Here is a 23,718-nt window from a genome sequence, read left to right on the forward strand (position 1 = left end):
CCTCGGGCTTCTCGAAGCAAGTCATCTTTCCCCATACGTTTGCTACATTTTCTTGTGGATTTCTATGGTCGTTCCTACCTTGCTCCATAGAAAACAAATCACACTTCGTTGCTCGTACGCCATGAAAGTGTGGGGCAGAACCATCATCTTAAACAACTGACAGACCCGCCGGGGTGGCTCAGTCAGCTAAGGCGTTGCGCTACTGAGCACGAGGTCGCGGGATCGAATCCCGGCCCCGGCGGCCGCATTTCGATGGAGGCGAAATGCAAAAACGCCCGTGTGCTTGCGTTGTAGTGCACGTTAAAGAACTCCAGGTGGTCAAAATTAATCCGGAGCCCTCCACTACGGCGTGTCTCATAATCAGAACTGGTTTTGGCACGTAAAACTCCAGAAAGAAGAAAGCAGAAGAAACAACTGACAGCAGCGCCGTGCCGCGGAGCTACCGGCAGATAAGGTCGGGCCGGTCCAAGAAAGGTCCACTGATAGGAATGGATATGATGACTTCGCAATTACAGCCGTAATTTGGCAAAAAATAGGGGCAATGACTTTGTGATTTGCCACCATATAAGCACTGAGGTACGGATTGAGTGGCTCTAAGCAAATACCCCCAAACCTCACACGATAGCGTCTAGAAAGTGCTATAGTGTAAAACACCGATCAACATAGTTTTAGACTATGTCTAAGACATCGTCAAATATTTCTGCTTCAAATTTTTGGGGAGAATTTTGAACATTATTTGTAGGGTGTTAGTAAAACAAGCAGGAAGAAAGACATCTCGGGGTTCGCTCTCGATATCGCTCTCATTAGTGCCTTTATTTAGAATTATCATCGGTTTTTAAAGTCTTTTAGATGCCGCATATAATTTAGGCGAGTGCATGGGTGCTCTCCGACTATGCTTGAAGTTAATTAGTGGACATTCTGCTATCATAAGCTCCTTCAAAGAGTTTTTTTTAATATAGAGGTCGCATAGAACAAATTGGACAAAGCTTGCTGGACAATTGAAACGTCTTACTTCATTTTGCAGCAGTACGTCTTTTGATGATTTTCTACATGGGATAAGAATTTGATGAAACTAGACTTTTAGTGAACAAAAATCTTCACACCTCAAAGGGCTGTTTAACCGGTAATAAATAATATTGAAGTCACCTTCAGAAGGGCTGCTAAATTGTGTCTTCAAACTGGTCTTCGGTAATTGATCTCATAGCAGGGCTAACATGCCACGTCATCTCGGCGCTCAGAGGCGGTGCGATGCTGGTCGTGACCGATAAAACATGGATACTGCTTATGGGTTGCACGCCTACAGGAAACGGTAGCTAAAATATCGCACTCTGCATCTGCATGGTGCAACGCCTCCTTTTGAAAAAGCAAATATATCCGGCCTAGAGTCAATTATTGCCACAGGAAGGAACACATGAGGCCGCAGGGAACATTTTCGTCTTCAAAAATAAAAACAACAAAAATTCCTCAATTTCTCAAGTACCTTTGTTCATTGTTTTTTCTCACAGACCATGTTTCTGCTACTAAGTCAGCAGCTGGATGGTTATAATATCATGCCAAAGCTTAGCAAATCTGCGTGTGCTAGGCTATAGCCTGCTATGCAGTTACAGGGACCCTGAAACGATTTTGCCGATTTTGTACAAACGTACTGAGTCAGTTAGAGTAGGTCCTTCTGATCAATAATTGACGCATCTAAGCGCTCCACGTAAAACGTGTAATTTATTATAAGGTTTTAAAAATGTACATCGCTACCGATTGCAGCACGCCAAGCGGCTGATTTTTGTGCCCAGATGACGCGATTTGCCCAGAAAACGTCACTGGGCCAGCTATCCGATTGGCTGCCCAGGGCGCGTCATCGATAATTTTTCCAACATCATGGTGAATAAATGTTGTTCGTAATAGTTTAGATGTTAGTTAATTTGTTTCTATAAAAAGAAAGTAACAGAAAGAGAATGCACAAGGACATGTATCACTACACCAAAAGCACTTCCGGCCTACAGCAAGTGTCGTCTGCTTGTGTTACAACATGCTCCGTGTTGACGAGAGCTGCGCGGTCAGTGTTGGTCTTGTTCTTTCTTTTCGCGAACACCACGGTTCGCCCTTGTTGCGTTGTGGGCTACAAACGTAGCGACCGGTGACATGTCAAGCTGCGACATCGTGCCCCGCTGCAAGGCAGCAGACGAGCGGAGTAGCTGCAGCGCAACGGACTTACGGTATCCAAACCAATCCAAACGGCGCAGCATCTACGCGTTTGCGGCCGTCGCTTCACGTCAAAGGTTTGCCACAATACAGTTTAGCGTGTCCGGTATTCAAGTAAACGCAAGCGCGAGTGTACTGGCCGCTTTACCACGTTTTACGTGATGAACGGAGGTTCAAACATGAACTGCTTGCACGGTGCTGCCACCTGGCGCGCTAAGCTCAACCAAACACACAGCTAATATAGCAGTAACCAAGTGCTCTTTCTACATTGTTGCTGCCTCAAATTTTTGGCAGGAGCATAATCTTGAACACGTTGTCACGTTTAAAATATTTTAAACTTGTTTAGAGGAATATTAGCTCTGTTTTTGGCTGGTTAAGCTCTGCACCACCAGATGGCTGGACCGCGCATGCCGATCAGGCCGCTCACGTACGTCTACGAAGCTCCTTCATCACAGCGGTATGGAGGGGCTTTAGTTTACGCCTCTGGCTATCCATCAAAACACCCAGCTCTCCTGTGGTTACCGGAATACTGGAAACACTCGGCGCTGTGACAGAACGCTCGCAACGCACGCTGCTTGATCGCTGTCGCTGGGGATCGACCATGGGATCGACGGCCGGCGGCTAGCGGAGAGGTTGGCGAGCCTTCGCGGGCTGGCTTCAAGACAACGGGAAATAGACGACAACGTACGTCACAAGATGACGTACAGCCAGCGCAGGCGGAGCTTAGCCCCGATCACTCGGCGAGCGAGTTGAGGAGGAAATGCATGGCTTGGGAGGAGGGTAACTTGTAATCGTCCGTAGCTCTCTAATATGAGACGCTTCACTTAAATTGTGACGCGAATGTTTCCCTGTAGCTGCACCCTACGCGTCTACAAAATTTGTCCGAACCGTTTCAGGGACCCTTTAAGAGTATCGATTCTCTTTTATGCCACCGAAGTCAGAAAAGCAAGACAAAAAGAAAGCTAGAAACTTAAACCTCCATCTTTATTAAGTTACTCTTATTAAGTTAGTATTAAATTAGTCTAACAAGTATTTTAATAGAGCTCAAGCGTAAGCAAAAAAAAAACGTCTAAGCAATACGAGTTACTCATAAAACTGCAAATGGAAGTGCTCTTTCACATTATATTTATAGGATGTGGTTGAGTGGATTCGATGCGTCCACTTTACCGTAGACGATATTAATAATGTACGGTTTTTACTTCACTCGTAACCTATTTATCTTATAGCTAACTTTTTATATACTCGCATGCGCCTGACCACAATTTAGTAGTGTGATAAATATATGTTTGGTGGCGTGGATAAGAGGAAGAACACCCGGCCTCTTACGGTCGTAAGTTCGAATCATCCTCCAGTCCACTACTTTTTCAGGCATGAAGTGGGCTTGGCACCGGCACAAAAAAAAATCGCAGAGAGCTAGTGGGGCTATACTAGTCCAGGTTCAATCAAATTAGGAAGGCCCACTAAGCTTCAAGCAAGTCATTCTTCACCAGAACAGGAATTGGCCTCCCTGGTGCAGTATTCGGACACTACCACCCTCATGACTCCTACAAAAAACCCATGGCCCTTAGTCCCCAGTGGCTGCAGAGCACTTAACCAAGGCGGCGGTCAGACTACATGATAAAAATATAGTTATCAAAAAGGAACAGGCCAACCTAGACGCAGTAAGGGTAAAAGCAGATCAATTCAGGCTGGTGCTCGTAAACAAATATCTAGCTTTAGAACAGCAAAATGAAGACAACATAGAGGTAATGAATGAAACCGTATTTAGGCTGATCTCAGAAGCAGCAATTTAAGTAGGAGGTAAGGCACCAAGGCAACCAGTAGGTAAGCTCTCCTAAGTAACAAAGGACCTAATAAAGAAACGGCAAAACAAGAAAGTGTCAAGCTCCAGAGATCAGATAGAATTCGATGAACTGTCAAAACTTATCAAAAAATACCAAGTAAGGGATATCCGAAATTATAACATGGAAAAGATTGAGGAAGCAGTAAAATATGGACGCAGTATGAAATCAGTGAGAAGAAAACTTGGCATAGGACAAGGCAAAATGTACGCACTGAAAGATAAGCAGGGTAATATCATCAGCAATTTTGATGACATAGTAAAAGCAGTGGAAGGATTCTATACTGACATGTAAAGCCCTAGAGCAGCCAAGCCATTTTCATTCGAAGTAGTGGTGAAAAGGATAAAGAGGCTCCTTGTATAACTAGTTATAAAGTTAGAAGGGCCTTGAAAGACATGACCAGGAGAAAAGCTGCTAGTACAAGATGGAATAACAGTCGATTTATTCAACGATGGAGGAGATATCATGCTTGAAAAGCTTGCGGCCCTTTATACGCAATGCCTCACGACTTCAAGTGTACCACAAAGCTGGAATAACGCCAAGATTACACTAATCCTTAAGAAGAGAGACGTTAAAGAATTAAAGAATTATATATCATTAACTTGCTTTCAGTTTTGTATAAAATATACACCAAGATAATTTGAAATAGAATCAGATCAACACTTGACTTCAGCCAATCAAGTGAACAGGCTGGCTTCAGGAAGGCATATTCTATGATGGATCATATCCATGTCATCAATCACGGTAATAGAGAAATCTGGGGAGTATAATGAACCTCTCAATATGGCTTTCATAGATTATGAAAAAGCATTTGATTCAGTAGAGATACCAGCAGTCATAGAGGCATTGCGTAATCAAGGAGTATAGGAGGCATACGTAACTACCTTGGCATATATCTACACGGATTGCGATCAAAAAAGGGGTCAGGCAAGGAGACGCAATCTCTACAATGCTATTCACTGCATGTTTAGAAGTATTCAAGCCCTTAGACTGGAAAGGCTTAGGAATGAGGATAAACGGCGACTATCTCAGCAGCTTTCGGTTTGCAGATGACTTTGTCCTATTCAGCAACAATGGGGATTAATTACAGCAAATGATAGAGGACCGTAACCGAGAAAGTGTAAGAGTGGGGTTGAAGATTAATATGCGCAAGACAAAGATAATGTTAAATAGCCTGGCAAGGGAATAAGAATTCAGGATAGCCAGTCAGCCTCTAGAGTCTGTAAAAGAGTACGTTTGTCGAGGTCAATCACTCAAAAGGGACCCTGGTCATGAGAAAGAAATTTACAGAAGAATAAAATTGGGTTGGAGTGCATACGGCAGGCACTGCCAAATCCTGACTGGGCGCTTACCACTGTCGTTGAAAAGAAAAGTGTACAATCATTGCATTCTCCCGGTGCTAACATATGGGGCAGAAACCTGGAGGTTAACACGAAAGCTCCAGAACAAGTACCGCACAAAGAGCGATGGAACGAAAAATGTTAGGCCTAACGTTAAGAGACAGGAAGAGAGCGGTGTAGATCAGAGAACAAATGGGGATAGCCGATATTCTAGGTGATATTAAGCACAAAAATGGAGCTGGGTAGGCCATGTAATGCGTTGGATGGATAACTGGTGGGCCATTAGAGTTACAGAATGGATACCAAGAGAAGGGAAGCGCAGTCGAGGACGGCAGAAAACTAGGTAATGGTGATGAAGTTAAGAAATTTGCAGGCTCAAGTTGGAATAAGCTAGCGCAAGACAGAGGTAATTGGAGATCACAGGGAGAGGCCTTCGTCCTGCAGGGGCATAAATATAGGATGATGATGATGATGAAATATATGTTCATTCCTAAAATGGCGAATCACCATAGATTACCGAATGTCGGTGAACTATTTCAAGAGTATCTCACCAGACATAATGAAAGTGGGTTGCTAAAATGAGTTACGTAGTATTGGAATTTAAAACCTTATGGTGCGTCAGCAAAGTCTTTGTTAGTATACGAAATTTTTACCTGCACGTCGCTTATTCAGCGCCACGCTTTTCCAGGTTATAACTACACAATCTGGCCTGCTGCACTGAGAAAACAAAATGCGCCTGTTCACGTATTTTATTAGCTAAAACGAGAACGCTCGCTGGGGCTGGGAGACACATACTTCTGATTGCATTTCGGTTTTGCTCACTTCATGAGCATCAGTATCGTGCTCAAAATATTTAATAAAAATTATGTGATATTACATGCGAGAACGACCATATAAGTATGAGGCACGCCGTATAGTGAGGGACTCCTAAATAAATGTTACCACCTGGCACTCATTACTTTGCACCCAGAGCACGGTACACGGGCGGTTTTGCATTTCAGCCCATCTGCATGTAGCCATCACGGCCGGGATTGGATCTTCGAAATCTCCAGCAATATATTATATCACCTGGATTGACAGCTGCGCCACATATCTCACCATTACCAGCTTGTTCTAGAACCTTGTTCACAACCCCCCCAGCCTTCTTTAGACGAATCACTATCGCGCGGAAGCCAGTGGCAGGTAATACATGGTCCACATTTTCATCAAAATCAAAATTCAAAGAGCGGATTGAGTTGAGAGAGAGAGGGGGGATTTATTTGAAGGAAGGCAGAGAGGTCGGCCAGAGCTAGCGTGCTCTAGCCTGCTACTCTGCACAGGGGCAAGGAGGACTGCGGACGTGGATGAGAGGTTACGATTATATAGAATATGGATGTACAACGATGAAGGCAAGTGGAGCATTCTCCTGGTTATGACGAAGTCCCAAAAAGTCAATCAGAAGTGTCATACGCCTTCCAGAGCTTGGCTGGAGTTACGAGTCCAATTGAAACTTCACCAAAAACTGCAACAGCAGCACAGGTGCAGATCAAGTTGAAAACCACGAATGTGCGCATCTTCGCCACCCATGATTTGGCGCGAGTGATACACACAATTGGAAGGAATAAACTTCGCAGGGCCTCCTATAACATGCCTGCAGCAAGTGAAGGGGGATCTCTATCCACGTTATTCCCTGTGTCTCACGAGAGTTGCACGTGGGTAGCGATAGTGCAGACTTGAACTCCTTATAGGCAAGCTCCATCGTTGGGACCACAGAAAAGTCCACCATACTAAGGAGTGCCTTAAAAGGTTCCTTGAAGAAAATCTGGCGTGGAATACATACATGGTTAATACATAAATTTATGTAATCTTTGTTCTTGTGGCTTGCAACACTCTTGTGACGTTATTTATTCCGCTTTACGGCCCCACATAACCAACGACATAGCGTCCTCAACACAGGAAGTCCCTGCTTACATGCGTGACTATTGGGAATGATGTTTACAGCGGTGCATTGTGTTCAATATGAGCCATTTGTAAAGTTACGAAGTCCTACTTAAGCCAGAACTAAGAAATTTAGGCAACTAAATTTATTGCCCATCATTTATATGCTGACTAAACCGCCATAATTACAGCTTCTGTAGACACAATTAAGAGCGAGATTTACTTTTAGTATATTATCAAAAACACTATGACCCAATGCCATGCATTGTCTGCGCCGTGCCTCCTTGCCCTGTCAGCCTGTTCTCCGTTCGCTTTCACAGTGGTACACCATTTAGGTTTGTCCCTCAGGTCGCGCTTGTCGTCAAAACACGTGTCGTCGCGATTTAGCGCGCCTCTTCCTTTGCTGACATTTCCGGCTTGATATCACAGCGGCAACACACCTTTCAAAGAACTGAATTGCATGCCTCTTCCTACGTTGCCAGAAATTGTAATCTCACTTCACGTTTGCTTCAAAGTGGTCAGTAGAAAGGTTTTGAAATCTACTTTTTGTGCGCCTGACTGAGCATGCGCAACATAACTCTTGTGGTCATTCTAGACATTCTCGCAGAAGCGCATTCTAGGGAGCTCAGTATGGACTAGCTCACAACAAAGAAAGTTGAGCCGTGTGATCTTTGTTTCAGCTAGGGGCGACCAAATAATTTACTGCCCGTGTTATCCACATGAAGAGAAGAATGATGAAGAATCTCAATGCAGATCTAGTCAATTTTTAAAAAGTTGCAGACGCCTACAGCTTCAGGAGCAGTCGCTGGCCATGATCTCAATTCTGCGAAGCACGACTAAATGTGACGGCAGATTTTGCACATGCTGAACGCGATGTCTGAAATCCTGCGTCCCAGTACGCATAGTAAAAAACAACCTCCTTCCCCGCACCCTACACAAAGACAGCCATAAAAACAGGGCTAGTATACAGATGTGGGTGTTTTCCCAACACGAACTCTGTTATACTTCTTGAATCGATACGAACATGCGACGGCTGTCAAGGCACTTGGTATAAGTGGATTTTATTGGAGAGGTGCAGAGCGGGTTTCTTGCAGCGATAATAATCACTGACGAAAATAAGGATGTACATTTCTGCTGCAGCCAAGTTACACCCGAGGTACATGCTTGGCTCGAGTATTATCTCTTTCGTTTGTGCGTCTCCAACATCTAATACTATTCATTATGAAACATACAATCAATCAACTGCAGCGATAATAATCACTGACGAAAATAAGAATGTACATTTCTGCTGCAGCCAAGTTACACCCGAGGTACATGCTTGGCTCGAGTATTATCTCTTTCGTTTGTGCGTCTCCAACATCTAATACTATTCATTATGAAACATACAATCAATCAAACATTTGTTTATTCTTTCAAGGTACGATTGCAACAAGAAGGACACGCATAAGAGGGTCCCAAGGTCACAAAGCGTACCGTGACCCTTTGTACATCTTTATTGGATACAATTTACGAATTAGCAGAGAAATATCGAATTAGCCAAACCAACTAAAGGAATGGGTACACAAGTTACAAAAATATTACATTGATAAAAGACGTAAATAACCAAAGTTTATATATATATATATATATATATATATATATTGACGTGAGCTCAATTCCGTTCAGAAACTGGTAAATTTAAGGGATCTTTTGCGTCATTGTAGAGCGGCCCATTCTGAGTGGCGCCTGCCTTGTTACACACGTTGGCAGTGAAAGACGTTTAGTAAAGGGCAGCACACAATTGCCGGCTCGTATCCAGTAGCCCAAGTTAGCATCGAGCAGGTTCATTGATGACCAGCACAGACCGAGTGGCTGATAACCAGTGCTCCAAGTCGACATAAAAGAGTTTCTTCCAAAAGTGGTACCTACCCAGTCCCGCATCTGCAGCGACCCATGTCGGCGTGAAAGATGTTCGTTGAAAAGAGGTACGTGTGTACACATTGCCGCATACTGAGTGACCCAACTTGGTCCAATGGTTGGTTTCGAACACTGTTACCTCAGAACAGCAGTACGGTGAGCTACCCATTCGACCGCACCCTACCCGGTGATCCTGGTTGGCGGGAAAACGGTTAGGTACAAACATACATAGATGTACAAAAACACAAATACAAACATTAATCGCTGGCCACCGAAAAGTGCGTTAAGTACATAAAGGATGTTGTCCCGTTAAAAGGATAATATCTAGCAATAACCACATGAAAGTAATATCGGAAGCCTTTATTTCCAAATTACATTGTGCTGTTGAGGAAGTCCGATTCACTTGCGTATGTTGTGCATGTGTGGCTCGTAGATTCACTGCCTTCATTTCTAAATGAAGACGTGCGAGACATATCTAAAACAAGAGCGAGAAAAAAACTCGAAACACAGGTACTGTTTTATTTTATTTGAACAACATTTAGGGTATTACGTCTACCAGTAATAGTGTACTGCATTGAACGAAGAAGGCCTAGCGTTCCTGGCCGCACGTTGTAATCTTGGATTAAAGCGGTGTGCCGATTCTTCGTCTCAAAATTGCTGGATTTCACCATTGCTATCTCCGTGAATTTTTCTCAGTGCCTTTCGCGTCTCTCAAGCTAGTAGTAGTTTTTGTACAAATCGTCAGGCGTTCATGTTTTATCTTTACGGCGCAGAAAAGTGGATAACGATCTGTAGGCCCCTGCGCCAATAATTATGGATAGACTTCCCCAACCTTTGCGGCCACAGGAGTGTTGCAGGATCATATTTCGAATATTTTTGTGATGCTTGAAAGGCCACTTTGAGTTGGGAAACCTAAGCTTACGAACAGTGTAGGCAAGCTTTCATAGCAAAAAAAAATATATTCGGGAAAAATAAAACAGAAATAGGATAAACATTTCATACCGTACCTTTTCTGTTTCCTTCTTTTTACTGTCTCTCAGTTCTCTATTTCCACCAACATTATCTGTTCGATGCCTTTTTCTTTTTTATACAGAAAAATAGTATTACATGGGTAATCTCTATAGGAGAGTGACTTTTACTCCCCTCATGACAGCAGCTCTCATGAAATGCGGGTCAAATGCTAGGATGCGGTTACAGGCAGATAATACAAATACAGATAAGCTCACAACATAGAACATATGAGACGTGACATGACACCCAGCACTACGCGACACATCTGAGAACCTATCAGTGTTTCTAGCCATGCTCTGAGTTGCATGACTCGCATGGACAGCAGCATCTTAGGACCAATCGGTTGGCGCACTTAATGGCTGCCTGCCTGTACTTACGTGGCTGTTGAAACCGTTTGCTTAAACTGCAATTCGTTTGGTCGTTGTTCGCTGTTTCCTTCAACTCAGTTTCTGATATAGGACTCTTGAGACACCTTTTTGTTTTATTTAGTGCTTTAGGCATTCATATTTAAAGCCTTAGTGTAAATAGATGCGATGCTACATGAAGTATTTGAACTTCACAAACAAAGACTCGCGAACGCTGCAAAAAAAAAAAGAAATCAAAAGGTGTATTTCCAACTGCTAAGCTCAGGGAAGCAATTAAAGTAACTTATACTCGTTGTGACAAGCAGTGTGATAGAAAGCAATTTCTTACTCTAAAACCACTAAACTGCTGAAAACAGCCGTGCTGGTGGTACATTATTGTTTTCCCACAAAACACTTGAACAGCAACGAAAACCAACCGATATTCTGCAACCTCAAAATCAGTTTAATATGTTATTCTGGACACCACACAACGCCAAAGTAGACGGCTACACATTTGAAGAGTTACTGCCATCTGTGGATATGTAAAATAAATAGGCATATTTATGCTCCTCAATGAAGTATAGCTGGTCGCCAAGGTCCGCCTATATGCCTCCTAACCCAGTCACGAAGGTCAGAAGCGTATTTTTTCTGCAGCCGTCTTGACAAGATATCGCATAGTATCGCATTTCAAAAGCTGATTGGGCTGCCAAGGCCTAGGCTTGTGCACTGACGCCGATATATGAAACCAAGACCTTGTCGCTTTCGAGAAATTCCCACTCCCGGCAACACCTCACTTATATCTCACATACACCGACGCGCAGTCGCGAATTTGAAGCAGTGGTACTAAGTGAAAGGACGAAGGTAAGGCCGTGTTGCATACTTTTGTATTTATTCTATATACAATACCGGGGTTAGAAAATGCGCACATCTTATTTTTGCTTAAATGAAGATATATGAGTATGCAAAACCGTTGTAAAATGTTTTGAGGAGATCAGAAGAACAGCGTTGCAGCCACTTGTATAAAGGGATGTGCAGTACAGGGACACTATGGTGCAGCTCTAAAAAAGAGACATTGAACAGAAAGTTTAGCGAGGTGACATGGAGAATAAGTAAATTCGATACGTCCTCTGTACATAGATAAATTTCCGGCTCACGTGATTTATCCCGAGAAACAGAGAGATACAAGTTTTGGTGATATGCTGGAGAAGTTAGCCTGTAATTTATCTGGAGGTAAAAAGTGTCTTCCGATTGTAATTTTCGAATCTGCTTTTCCTTTTCACATAAGAAAGATATGCTGATTCGTTGAGTAATTTCTATATATATGTCACAAAAACTGCCAGGAGGCCTCACTATTGTCTAATAAAAAAAGACACTGTCCGCCAATATTGATGATAAAGAACACAAGGTGGAGGTATCTGTTGTTCAAGTGTTTCACAGATTATATGTCTATTATATATCTCTATGCTGTCTCTTTTTGGTATATAGTATTCACTTAAATCATACGTTTACGTATCGTATTTCACAGGAAATTACGATAATGCTCATAGAATCTGCATGAGACACTCATTGTATCCTTCACACGTCTCAACAGCCATGCGTATGTTGTGCCCCCATTTGACCGAGACGTTGAGTCCGATACACTTGAGATGGTCGAGTAAGATACGTCACGCCGGCAACCCCAGATTCGCCAAATATTTGCGCCCTGTACCCTTCGGGCAGTTGAATGCTATTTGTTGCAGCATGGAAATCAGCTGTTGCTGCAGCGCGTGCGCACTAGTGCACGGCAAGCGATGGCTTTGTTGTTTGGCGAAGACGCAAACTCAGCACGATGTTTTTATTGCACCCGAACTGTACATCATGCTGCCAGCTCGCCAAGCTAGTGCACGATGTACTCTGGTCTAACGGCTTCGGCGTGACCAGACGCCGAAATAGGACGTGTTCTATTTCCTTGCCAGCCACCCCCAGGCACTCCGAACGTGGCCGGTTATGCTGACTGTGCCACATGCTAGACGGTATCAAGGCCCATTTTTGCAGGCGTTAGATACTAAGTACAAACGTTAGTAGGCTGGTGCTTAGATACCGAGCCGCGTTACGGCTTCATCATGGTCAGCCACAGTGTAAATATCAGGGAGGCCACCGCGCCTCTTTCGTCTATGCGCACTCAAGCATGGTAGCCGCCCACGCGCACGCAGAAGCGCTTTTCTCCCTGAACTTTAGCCTCGATACGCGCAACTTTCCTCCCACTGTGTGCGGCGGTGAGCGTGCAGGAAGGCGCCCTATTGATGGATAGATGGATGGATGGATGGATGGATGGATGGATGGATGGATGGATGGATGGATGGATGGATGGATGGATGCAATGAGCGTGCCCTTTGAAACGTGGCTGCGAAGCTCTTGTTCTTATTTTGCCTAATGTCCTACCCATTTTTTTAAAATTTCGGACACTCCACACAATCTCGGGCATTCCGCACCTTCTGGCGGAGAGCGCGGAAGTTAAGTTATATCGCACTTGGCGGCGGCATGACAGATGGTGACAGCGTCTCGGACACTCACACCCCATCCCTTTTACAGCTACTTGCACCAGTTCTTTATTATAGCCTTAGTTTCTGACTATTGATAAGTATTCTCAACACCACAAGGTATCATTTATTATTATTATGTTCATACGACATCTGCGAGTAACCTAACCAACCGTTTCTTTCTTGAAGTTGTTACAAGATATCCAGATTTTACACAGGTAAAATCCTTCTGAAATCGACTATGAAGGCCTTGTCTTCAAAATAGCCATACCTTGACACCACTTTAGGCAGTGAACCGCTACAAGCAAAAATTTCATTTGCTCTTATTTCCACTACTTACTTTGAGAATTTCCGTTACTGTTTTTTATACACAAACATAACTAAATTATAAATAGTGTAGTCAACTAGAAATTCGCTGGGCTTATGCCGACCGCAGAAGTGAGATCAACGAAATTTTTAGAGTCAAATGAGAAGTTTCTAAAGCTGAATCCCAATAATTGTCGAGAATTTTCATATTGATCAATGATCACTGAGATGAGAATTGCATAATCAAATTGTGGAACAAGCACGTAGGAGAATATTCTAAAGCTACCAGCAATTTAATTTAGTGAACAATAAATCTGTCACCTTTTCACCATTCAATTGGTGGTAACGTATTGCTAGCGGTAAGTTGGTTAGATCACACCATTTTAAGCAATAACAAATAGCACAGGTGAAATAGCGCACACACAATATGGCTCAAAATAGGACACGGAAGTTTGGCTAGTTGGTTCGTATAATTCAGAGATACAACTAACAATAGAATAAAGTAGCACCAGAATCAGAAGCCCACAGCGTACTGCTTTGTGTACTTTTCACTCTGTTGCTACGCTTTTCAGCGCTATAGTGAAATATGTCTGCCTTCCTGGTAGCACACCTTTGCGACAAATCATCGAGCAATGTTAAGCTATTATATTAGCCCTCATTAAATTGTGTAATCTTATTTTAAGGACATTTCTGCTTGAAAAAAGTTTTTTTTTAGTTTACGTAATGAATAGCTTTTCTCGTGTACATTTGTGATTTTACCCTAATAGATCGAGACGATAATACAACCAAAATGACTCCCACTACTGCTATACGGACGTTGGCACTCCTTTTCTTGCTCGTTGGAATCGTCGGCAGTTTTTCAGGTATTTTTTCCTGCTTACCTATTACTGAAATGAAAATATGCAATTTGTATTCTACCTTGTTGCTGTACAGAGCACGTGGCTTGCACTATCAGAATTTGTTATGATTCGTCTGCCACAGTATCTTTTTATTCCCTGTCAGGTTGAAATTTTTTGAAGCGCTGTCATGAAATGCGGATATCTACCCAGTGGATTTTTTTAGACGTGTGGATATACTCGATCGAGTATATCCAGTATAACTGACGTTATAACTGGAAAAATCGAGTATAACTGACGTTATACTCGATTTTGTACCCGAATATATAAAAATGACTCTATTAGCTTCTTGATAGAAATGACACTATGTTACAAGTGGGATTATTTCTGAGAAGAACTCGGAAATTGGCAGTGCGGCACGCCATGTGAGCAGATTTTACAGATACACCGGTCTAAGTTAGGGAACCTCTCAGATAAAGGTCTGAGCCGTTCTTAATTTTCTCATCAGAGGCACATTTCAAAAATGAATTTCAGCTCGAATGCCACTACGCCCGCATGTAAGGTTCCCAACATACGGAAGTGGGTACATTTGTTTGGGGCAGAGTGCACCTTAAATGCTTCGTGCACAGTATTTGAGCCCTAATAAAGTGAACTTGCGCGAAAATGAACCTACAAACCTAATCACATCATGAACAATTTTTTGCGGATGCTTCCACTATGGCTAATAAAAAAACTGCAAGTGTAGTAACATTCTTCGTGTGGATAAGCTGAAGTTTTTTGGATGTGCTGCGTTTACCAATGCCTTTTCAACCCCAAAGTATGCATTACTGGTAGCATACTCAAAAACAAATCTTGTCGAGGCACTCTTGCCCCATTAAAGACGAGACGGTGGTTGCTCCTGGACTGCAGTATTCATTGCATTCAGTGATACAAGTAATTTATCCTTACCGTGGAGATACGCATCAGAAGCACTTGCCAGATTTACCACATACCCTTTAACACTGTATTTTTTAAGAAAGGCAAGTAGTTCAAGAACTGTGATGAGCGTCATTTGCAGGAAGTATAAGTACTACATACGCTAAGTGTATAGTCAGCCGTTCTTGGCGGGGTGATTTTTGCTGAGTGATTACTCATCGTAATCCTATACGAAATCCAATTAGGCATTGCTTCCAAATGAACGCCATTAGCTCCTGATACACCGCTGACGAAGATTTCACAGGGCTGTAGTAAGAGGACTGGACGCTAATATTGAAGTATGCCTGAATTCCTAATACTTTCGAAGCAGTTACGACTTCACAGAAGCGTATAATAATAACAGCAACATAAGAACAAAACTGAGGTCATTGGCAGCTAGCAAGTTGGTCTAATTCTTTGGGGCTTCGCTTGCTGAATTTAGAAAAAGAGCCTATAAATATATCCTAAGGAATAGGGATGCAAATGTATTGCTGTAATGTCAACGGTTGCCTTTCTGCTTTGAGTTTTCTTGCAATATTTCCTGTAATTATTACACGAGTACCTCTATAATTAGGTTCTTGATGCTTAATCTAATCTATTAGCTTTGTTGGGATTAAGGAAAACTTATGCATATTAAGTGTTTTGTTCGAAAACCTTTAAAGCTTCACATGGTCACTGGAACTTGGTCACTGGAAAGCGCGATATATGTATATTTTTCAAACGTCCACATTCTCTCGTAGAATATGCTACAGATGTTATGGCTGCACAATACGTGGTATTGCCCTATTTTTCTCGCCCTTTATTCCAAGAAGCAAGCACCTTCCTCGCTTGACCTTCGCTTTAACTGCTCACTGTCACTTTTCTTTAGAATATTTCTTTGGGCGCACTTTGTTGGCTCCTTAACCGCTTGTTCTGGAAACCAGCATGCATTCATGATAGATATTCTGGCAAAATTTGGTTGCAAATAGGAATATAAGGCATATGTTTGGCAGGTAATATTGGGTGGGCGAATCCCCTTTGCATTCTTGCGGTCCTTTTATGCCGCAATACCAAAGCTGTAGCACGATTTTCAGCCAGGGAAAGGTCATCAAGCCTAGGCAAACACTATTTTTGCGCGCCCACGTGCTCCGAACAGCATGCTAGAAAATTGATATACCATCAGTGGTCTCTTACATCACACCCAGAATGGTGCGGTGCCGATAACGATCGTCGCCTGGAGCAGCTCATCGAAACAGCGCTGGTCGATATCCCGCGAGAGCATACATCTGAAATACAGGCAGAGACCTCGCAGCAATCTCCCCTGGGATTCGAAGAATACAAAGTGACCGGTTTGAATCAGCTCCGTCGTCGGGGACCTCTTCACAACTACTGCGGGAATGGAAGTCAGGTAAAGAAACTTGCTGTGTGTAGTTATTGCCAGTTCACCTTTCTCTGCACTATCAGTCAGTTGGTATACATTAAGTGTGTTCTTTAAATGGGCCATATTCTACTCTTGGCAAAATCAGGCTCACCAAAAACAAGGTCGTTCAGTGTCTTAACAACAAATCACTGTTTTAATTTAGGCTGGTGTGTAACCCGTTTCGAATAGGCTGTATTCTCATGCTAAGTCAGCTACGAACATTGGATACTAGCGCCTCATATGGCAGATGGCCCATAATTATTCAGACAGACAAACGCATGCTTCCACTAAAAAAAAAATAACAGCATATCCACGAAGTGAATGATGATGAGTGGGCGAAGCACCGGGGGATCATTCGGGTAAACCACAGCTACGGACGAGAGATAAAGAAAGCGCGCGTCGGGAACGAGAGAGAAAATTAGACCATCTTCCCGTAGGGGAACCCTGAGTAGTATCCGAAGCAGCCATGGGGTCGACTCAAGGTAGTTTTATCAGCTGTATAAACTTGAACATGCAGCAGCACCAGCAACGCGCAGAACTGGTGTCGACGCCGTCGGCGTTTTGCCCGCGTTCGCACCGAACGCGCGCAATGTGGAGCCGGAACCGGAAGTGGAACCGGAAGGGGAACCGGAAGTGGAACCGGAAGTGGGAGCGGAACCGGAACGCCATCTAGTGAAGACTTCATAAAACTACAGGTGGCTACGGACACACAACGCCATCTATTGAGCAATTCATAAACTAGAGGTGGCTACATACACTACTACTACTACTACTACTACTACTACTACTACAGAGGAGGGAACGACCCACACACTAAGGAGCTTCGCCCCTAAAAGTCGTAGTTTCGCCCGAAAGGCGATGCATCGATTGCTATAGCAAATTAGTGGACTGCAATACGAACCAAGGATAGTAGTTTAATGGGCAGCATAAAGTTGTATACATTCGCTTACTAACTAAATAGACAAGCACGGCGTCACGCGCGCGCAGGCAATCGTGAACACATCTCGCTCAATGACCGCAGAAAACTCGTTGTGAAAACTCCGGAGTGAAAAGCACGCTACGAGCAGCGGGCAAATTGACCTTCGCGCTCTCTCTCGTCTCGCTTCAACGTGAACTAAACGTCGAAAACAAAGCTCATAAGAAGCTACCGGCACTCGACGCATGCACTTTGTCCTCATCCCGCATCGCTTTAAAGATGAGGGCCGTGCGGGCGCCCACTTCGTCCACATCGCAGATCGCTTTCAAGATGCGACACCTGCGCGGCCGCGCTGTGAGTAGCAGCCGACAGAGCAGAAAGCACCCCCCCTCCCCCCCTCCTTCTCTCTCTCCGTTGCCTCGACCCCGTGCCTCGCGCGCGAAAGAAGACCAAGCGTTTCCGACCTGCCTTCCTCCTTCGCGTTCGCTATGTTGAGCCTGGATTGCCGGCTGACTGTCGCACGCTTTCACTCGCACACACCGCGTACTGCACGCGGCGATGATTTTATCGTCGTTGGACTTTATACGGAACCTCACGGCGACGACGATGACGAAGGGGATGCCGGCGGCAGAAATGCGTTTTTAGTCGTCCATATAATCGCTATGGCAATAAAAAACATCAACTCTTGCGGCTGCTCACGCACCGCATAGCGTATAGTATGCTTGCGTTGTGCATAGTGTGCATGCTATCTTCGGTGCTTCCTGATTTATGGAGGACTTCGCTCTCCACGAAAAACCCGGAGACTGGTGGCGCTGATTGATGTACTTCAGAAGCCGCATTAGGCAATACTTTAATGTCCGTAAGAGGATAGTGCAATTTAAATTACACAAATGTTACCAAAAAGTTGGCGGTGTCCGCTGGGACAGCCTGCTGCTGTTGCAGCAACTGAATTTAGACCAAGAGAAATACCGGAACACTGCAGTTTGTTGTGGTTCCCTTAAGGATAGTACATTGTCTTTTGTGAGTGTAGTTACCCGCAGCAAATGTAGCGATGAAAACAGCAGGCGTCTTTTCAATGCCGCAGTTCATTTGGAATGCAAGTGTCAGTGCGTATGTTTTTAGTCACACGCTGTCTCCACAGTATTGAGGGTGCAGCACGGTGTTGCGCAATTTTTTGGTAATTCGCAGCAAGAAATTAAATTTGGTGAAGTACCGTGGTGGTAGATAAACTATATTCTCAATTATAGGTGGTTACACGTAATCCACGAGAATAATGCAATGAGACGAGTAGGAATAATGAAGCAGAAAATGAGTTGTGAGATTAGGGCAAGCATTGCAAATACTAAGTGGCAGGCGAATAACAAAAAAAGCATAAGTGACACAACCATGGTAGGGGTACTGATTGCTGGCGCGCAGTTGCTAGATTTGTTTAAACAAATGCTGACAACAAAAGTAATTGAGTAGGATGCGTACTAAGGTGTTATTATACTATTATACGCACTAAGGTGTCTATATAACACATACTAAGGTGCTATAAGGTGTTATTCGGCTTCAGCGTGTCGGTTTAAATGGAGAGATGCTCGAAGCAGCACGCATAACGTTATTGCACGTGTACTTGTTTATCTTTCACCGGTGACCACTCTTCACCGGCTCACAGATGTCAACCCTTATCGCTCGGCGCAGGACGCGCCTGCATGTATCGGAAGTTTATCGAAAGTCATCGATGCTTCTTTCCGTTGCCTGTTTTCACCGACGCTTATGTTATCTGACTGTATGACCAACGCGAATTGTCTAGAACTTTCTGGAAGACACGCGGGCACCAGGGAATAATCTGGAACATTCGATGACTCATGTTTAAAAGCCGACGCATTTCGCCGCTGATCAGATTTACGACGATCGCCGACTGTGTTCGCCGCTATTAAGGTCCCTGTATTTTTCAAAGGTAGCGCAAAACTCCTCCTCTCCGCGCCGTTTCATCCTCGCCCTGTGAGCGAAGCGCGTGGCCGCTGCCTCGTGCTTCATTTTCTATCGCATGCGCCGCATTGAACCGCTTGCTTGAAACGCGACTGTACCGGGCGCATTTTCACAAGGCTGTCCGTACGTGACATTTCTACGTAAGATATGCAGTACCTTCAATTATTAGTAGAATCTGCATCGCTCAGAAGAGGAAAAGTAAAGGTAGAACAAGTTAAACGAATTCCTAAGCAGTCTTTACCACTGCTGATTGTTTCTCGGAATCTAATGGTGTTCTGTTTACTTGACGCATTTACGAAAACTAAGAGATACATGAAACTATACACACACAACATGGCGGAGAAATTTATGTGCTAAATACCCTCAACGTGTTTTTTTTTTTTCCAAAATGCATCCGCGCGCTTTTCTTTCCCCGTCAGTTATATGCCTCGGTTCCCGTGTGTGCGTGCGCTTTCTGCGGTTTGCTCTTTAATTGTCGACTCTTTCATTAGGCTCATTTTATTAGAAGTCATGCTGGTATTCATATTGCCAAAATGCGCCCTTTTGTTCGCCGCAGAGCATAAACCGGGACTTTTTTTTTTTACTAAGTTGTTGGCTGATGGTGAACTCGCGAACGCACGCACCTTACCGCGTTCATCGCTAACTGGGTGAAAACAGCGATCAGAAACCCCCTCAGTAATGACCTCCCTCGGTGGCAGTCAAATTTCTTTCTTCCGGTATGGTGGAGCCATATCGCTCGCCGTTTGAAGTTTCGTTTGCCACGAAGAACCGCAAAAAGCTTGCCCCCTTGGCAATGCCATTCGAACATCCAACAGCACAGCAAGTCGGCATCGTGCTGCAGCCGAGGGCGTCTTCAAAAATGTAAAAAGCCTAGGTTCACGCACAGCGCACATGTTTCCCAGTGTTTCTACGCTCACTAATGGCGCCGTTTTCCCGCGATAACGAAAGCCGCACGGGTTATTCGTCACGTGTCAAGCCTCGTCCAATCGGAGAGCGAAAAACGGCGAAGAAGTCAGGAGAGGGGTAGAGAGCGGGGTGGAAATTCTCCTTTCCTATTTGAACAATGATTTGCGCTACCTTTGGAACATACAGGGACCAAGGTAAATATACCTGGTAGCGAAGCTTCCATAGAAGCCCATACGTTCATAACATGGCGGTTTATCTGCGGGTCATGGGGCTTAGCGCCATCTGTGTGAGGAGGGAACACTTCCAGCGGAAGGAAAAATAATTTGACGTTATATCAGTTAAAAACAGAAGTGACGTCATTTTGTTCTCAAATGCGCGAAATTTGTTTGCGAAGGCGGGCCATCAGAGCTGTATATTCAAATGCCCCGCCATTCGACTTGATGGGCGTTTCGAGCTTTCAGCGCGGAAAGCGATGCAGGAAAAGTTCAGCCGTACGGGTGTCGAAATCGCATCGCTGCACGTAACATACTTTCTTTGGAGGCCGACGAACGCTTTGGGCGTAGAGTGCTCGTCCTTCCGTCGGACGCCAAGCCCGTCAGCCACCGCTGCCCCACGAAAACAACTAAAGTGAACAACTATCTCGCGGTCGCAACTCACTACTTTTGACTGAACAGTTTAAGAAACAATGAAACTACCCGCGCCACCAAATTTAGACAAACGTCGACAAGCAAAGCAACACAACATGTGAGGGGGGCGTGAACTTTACGAGCGCCCCTTTCTGTCTACTTCAAGAGCTGCATTGTATTGCAATTGATAGCGGCGTCAACGCCCGCCGCTATCGGTGGGCGCTCTTATGGTGGGCGCTGAAAAAAGGTATTTATTGATAATGATCAAGTAAAATAGAGTGGTTCTGTTCTCGCCATGCGTATATAAAATTATTAGGAATTGCATTTTCGTTGAATGAGTCTAACTGTGTCTCGCTTTATTTATAAAACGCTTTTTTTCCCCAGTGTTTGTTCCCTCCAAACATAGTCGCGCTTCAATCGCTGCTCCCATAACCACCCTTGCTGATGTCGGTGACAATTCGTTCTGAACCGCTTTTCGCCCGAAGCTTCGCGACCATTTAGATCGACCTTGCAGGGACCTAAGCCGCTATCGTTTACCTTCGAGTGCAACTTGCTTTTGTGGGCAAAGGTTTTACCCAATAAAGTCTGTTTTGTCATTCACAGTTTTGCGACTGTTTTCTTCACCGTCACCACTACGTGACATAATTTTGTAAATTTGATTTATGTCGAAATAAAGATGACATCTCACAGAGCTAGGTTATCTAAGACACGTTGGTTACGTGTGCAGCGTAGGCACGAAAGTAAAGCACGGAATGTCTCCTGGCGCCTTTTTGTGTGCATAAAGGTTCACACTTGCGGTCAAGACAAGTGAACACTTTGCCGAAGTCAGCTTTTGTGTGCACAATGCTTCGCAAAGTGTCACTAATTGCGTTCTTGTGTGCTCACTTATACACTCGTGGTGAACATTATTTTTTCTGTTTTGGCACTTGAGTTTACCGCTCCTGCTTTACAGTTGAAAGTGTGTATATCGAGTACATACACTCCTAAATGTCGGACCTGTAAAAAATGGAAGTGAGTGCACTGGTAACACAAACTTACCCGTTGACATTTATATATAGTAATACCTATGGTTTGCAGAAAATACGCGAACACCTAATTTATTGAAGTGTTAAAAAGATTTCAAGGTCTCGTTCACGTTGACTTCTTGGGATTTCAAAACTGCGTTTGTTTTTAGTGTACTTGGTAGTTTACCCCAAAGCACAGAAAGAGAGCCCAGCTTTCACTAAGTAAATGACTAAGTATAGCGACTAGGTCCTGACCTAGTCGCACATACTTAGTCATTTTTTATGCATTGATTAGTTGGAGGCGTACATCTGTGTGACGTTACAAATAAATTGTCACTATATTTCTGTTAAAATGTACAAACCACTAGCTCTTGCTTTCTGGGCAGCCATATTGACTTAACGTGCTGTATTATTACTGCATCTGTTCAATAAAACTCCATATTTTGCAGGTGCTGCAACTATGGTGTTGAGGTGCGAAACACATGATATAGTGCAGAACTTAGAGGAATTCTGAAACTAGTTGTCCAAGTAATGACCCAAGCAAGATCAAGGAATAACTATTGCACTGAAAAGAAGAACTATGAATGGCTGAAATATAAAACAAAAACTATTCTGTGATTTTTGAACAGGTACAAGGAATAACCTGGTAACAAAGTATAAAGCAAAATAACGAAATCCTCAGCAATATACTATCAAGAGAAAAAGTTCATGAAGTGCTTTTCAATGCGGAACATTTCCTTTTGCTTCCATTTCCTCATTTATCAAGCTTTATGAATGCATACTATGCTGTATTCTTTGTTTCAATAAAGTGCACTCACCCACGCTTCTTCTTTCAAATTCCTGTACTGTGCATTTATCATTCAGGGCTTCGTGTGAGGGAACCTGAGAATTAACCAAACAGGTGCCTTTCCTCTGCGTTTTTATGTATACGCCGGATGACGTTTCGTGTTCACCAAAGCATACGAAATTTAAAACGTCTTGTGGTTTGGTTTTGATTGATTGTTCTAAAAATTTACGAAACCATTTTTTCTCACATGACTTAGAGCTTCGCTAAAATGCACTTTTTTGGACACGCTCCTCCTGATCTCACGCAGGTAGTCAACTTTGACCTGGCTTCCGAAGAGCCCATTTTGTGCTCGTTCCACTGGACGGCGAGTGGCAACGGCTCCCTCCACCTCGCAGCTTATGGCGTGCGGGTGAAGACGCACCTGAAGTTTGTCCAGGGAATTGCCCCTGAGGGCAGCGTCACTGCCAGGAGAATTATCGATGAGCAAGAAGAACCGGTGACTACTTCGCTGCGTGCTGCCCGAATCACTCTGCACATTGATGACCCAAGCGGAGATAGGACGAAAACGTTGGCGGGTTTTCTGCGACATCTTGCACTCGCTTCTATCAAAGATTCCTGGGAAGACGTCTTTGTGCCGAGGCTTGTGCATGCCCTCAAGGAAGCTTAAGACAGCGCGGACGCCTTTAGCAGAATAAAGCTTTTGAGGTAGAAACTCAGATTTTATATAGCCGTTGCTTAGATTTAACTCTCAGAAATTTGCCTTCTTGTAAAGCTCAACGAAGGTACACTTCAAGGAACAGAAAATCCTGAATCTACCCCCATCGTCTGACTCAAGCATATAACACTCTTTTTAAAAATTTTCTTACTTTGCTACGTAATATTCATTCCCACCTCTCCCCTACGCTGAACACAACGTAAGCGGTTATGTGCACGCAGATAACAAATT

The 23,718-nt window shown here is 43.9% G+C and overlaps 1 protein-coding gene across 1 annotated transcript in view; it reads left to right on the forward strand.

Annotated features, from left to right (window-relative positions):
- The window catches only part of LOC119458165 (uncharacterized), a 59,463-nt gene extending 35,979 nt beyond the window's left edge, over positions 1 to 23,484 (forward strand). The window contains exons 2-4 of the mRNA XM_037719992.2: positions 14,138 to 14,233; positions 16,345 to 16,547; positions 23,080 to 23,484. Coding sequence (XP_037575920.1) covers positions 14,161 to 14,233; positions 16,345 to 16,547; positions 23,080 to 23,439 — 636 coding nt within the window. The 5' untranslated portion in view covers positions 14,138 to 14,160 and the 3' untranslated portion in view covers positions 23,440 to 23,484. The remainder of the gene's footprint in view (positions 1 to 14,137; positions 14,234 to 16,344; positions 16,548 to 23,079) is intronic.
- The last annotated feature ends 234 nt before the right edge of the window (positions 23,485 to 23,718 follow it).

This window comes from Dermacentor silvarum, chromosome 7 (assembly GCF_013339745.2).
Source record: "Dermacentor silvarum isolate Dsil-2018 chromosome 7, BIME_Dsil_1.4, whole genome shotgun sequence".
In the NCBI taxonomy this organism is placed as follows: Eukaryota; Metazoa; Arthropoda; class Arachnida; order Ixodida; family Ixodidae; genus Dermacentor; species Dermacentor silvarum.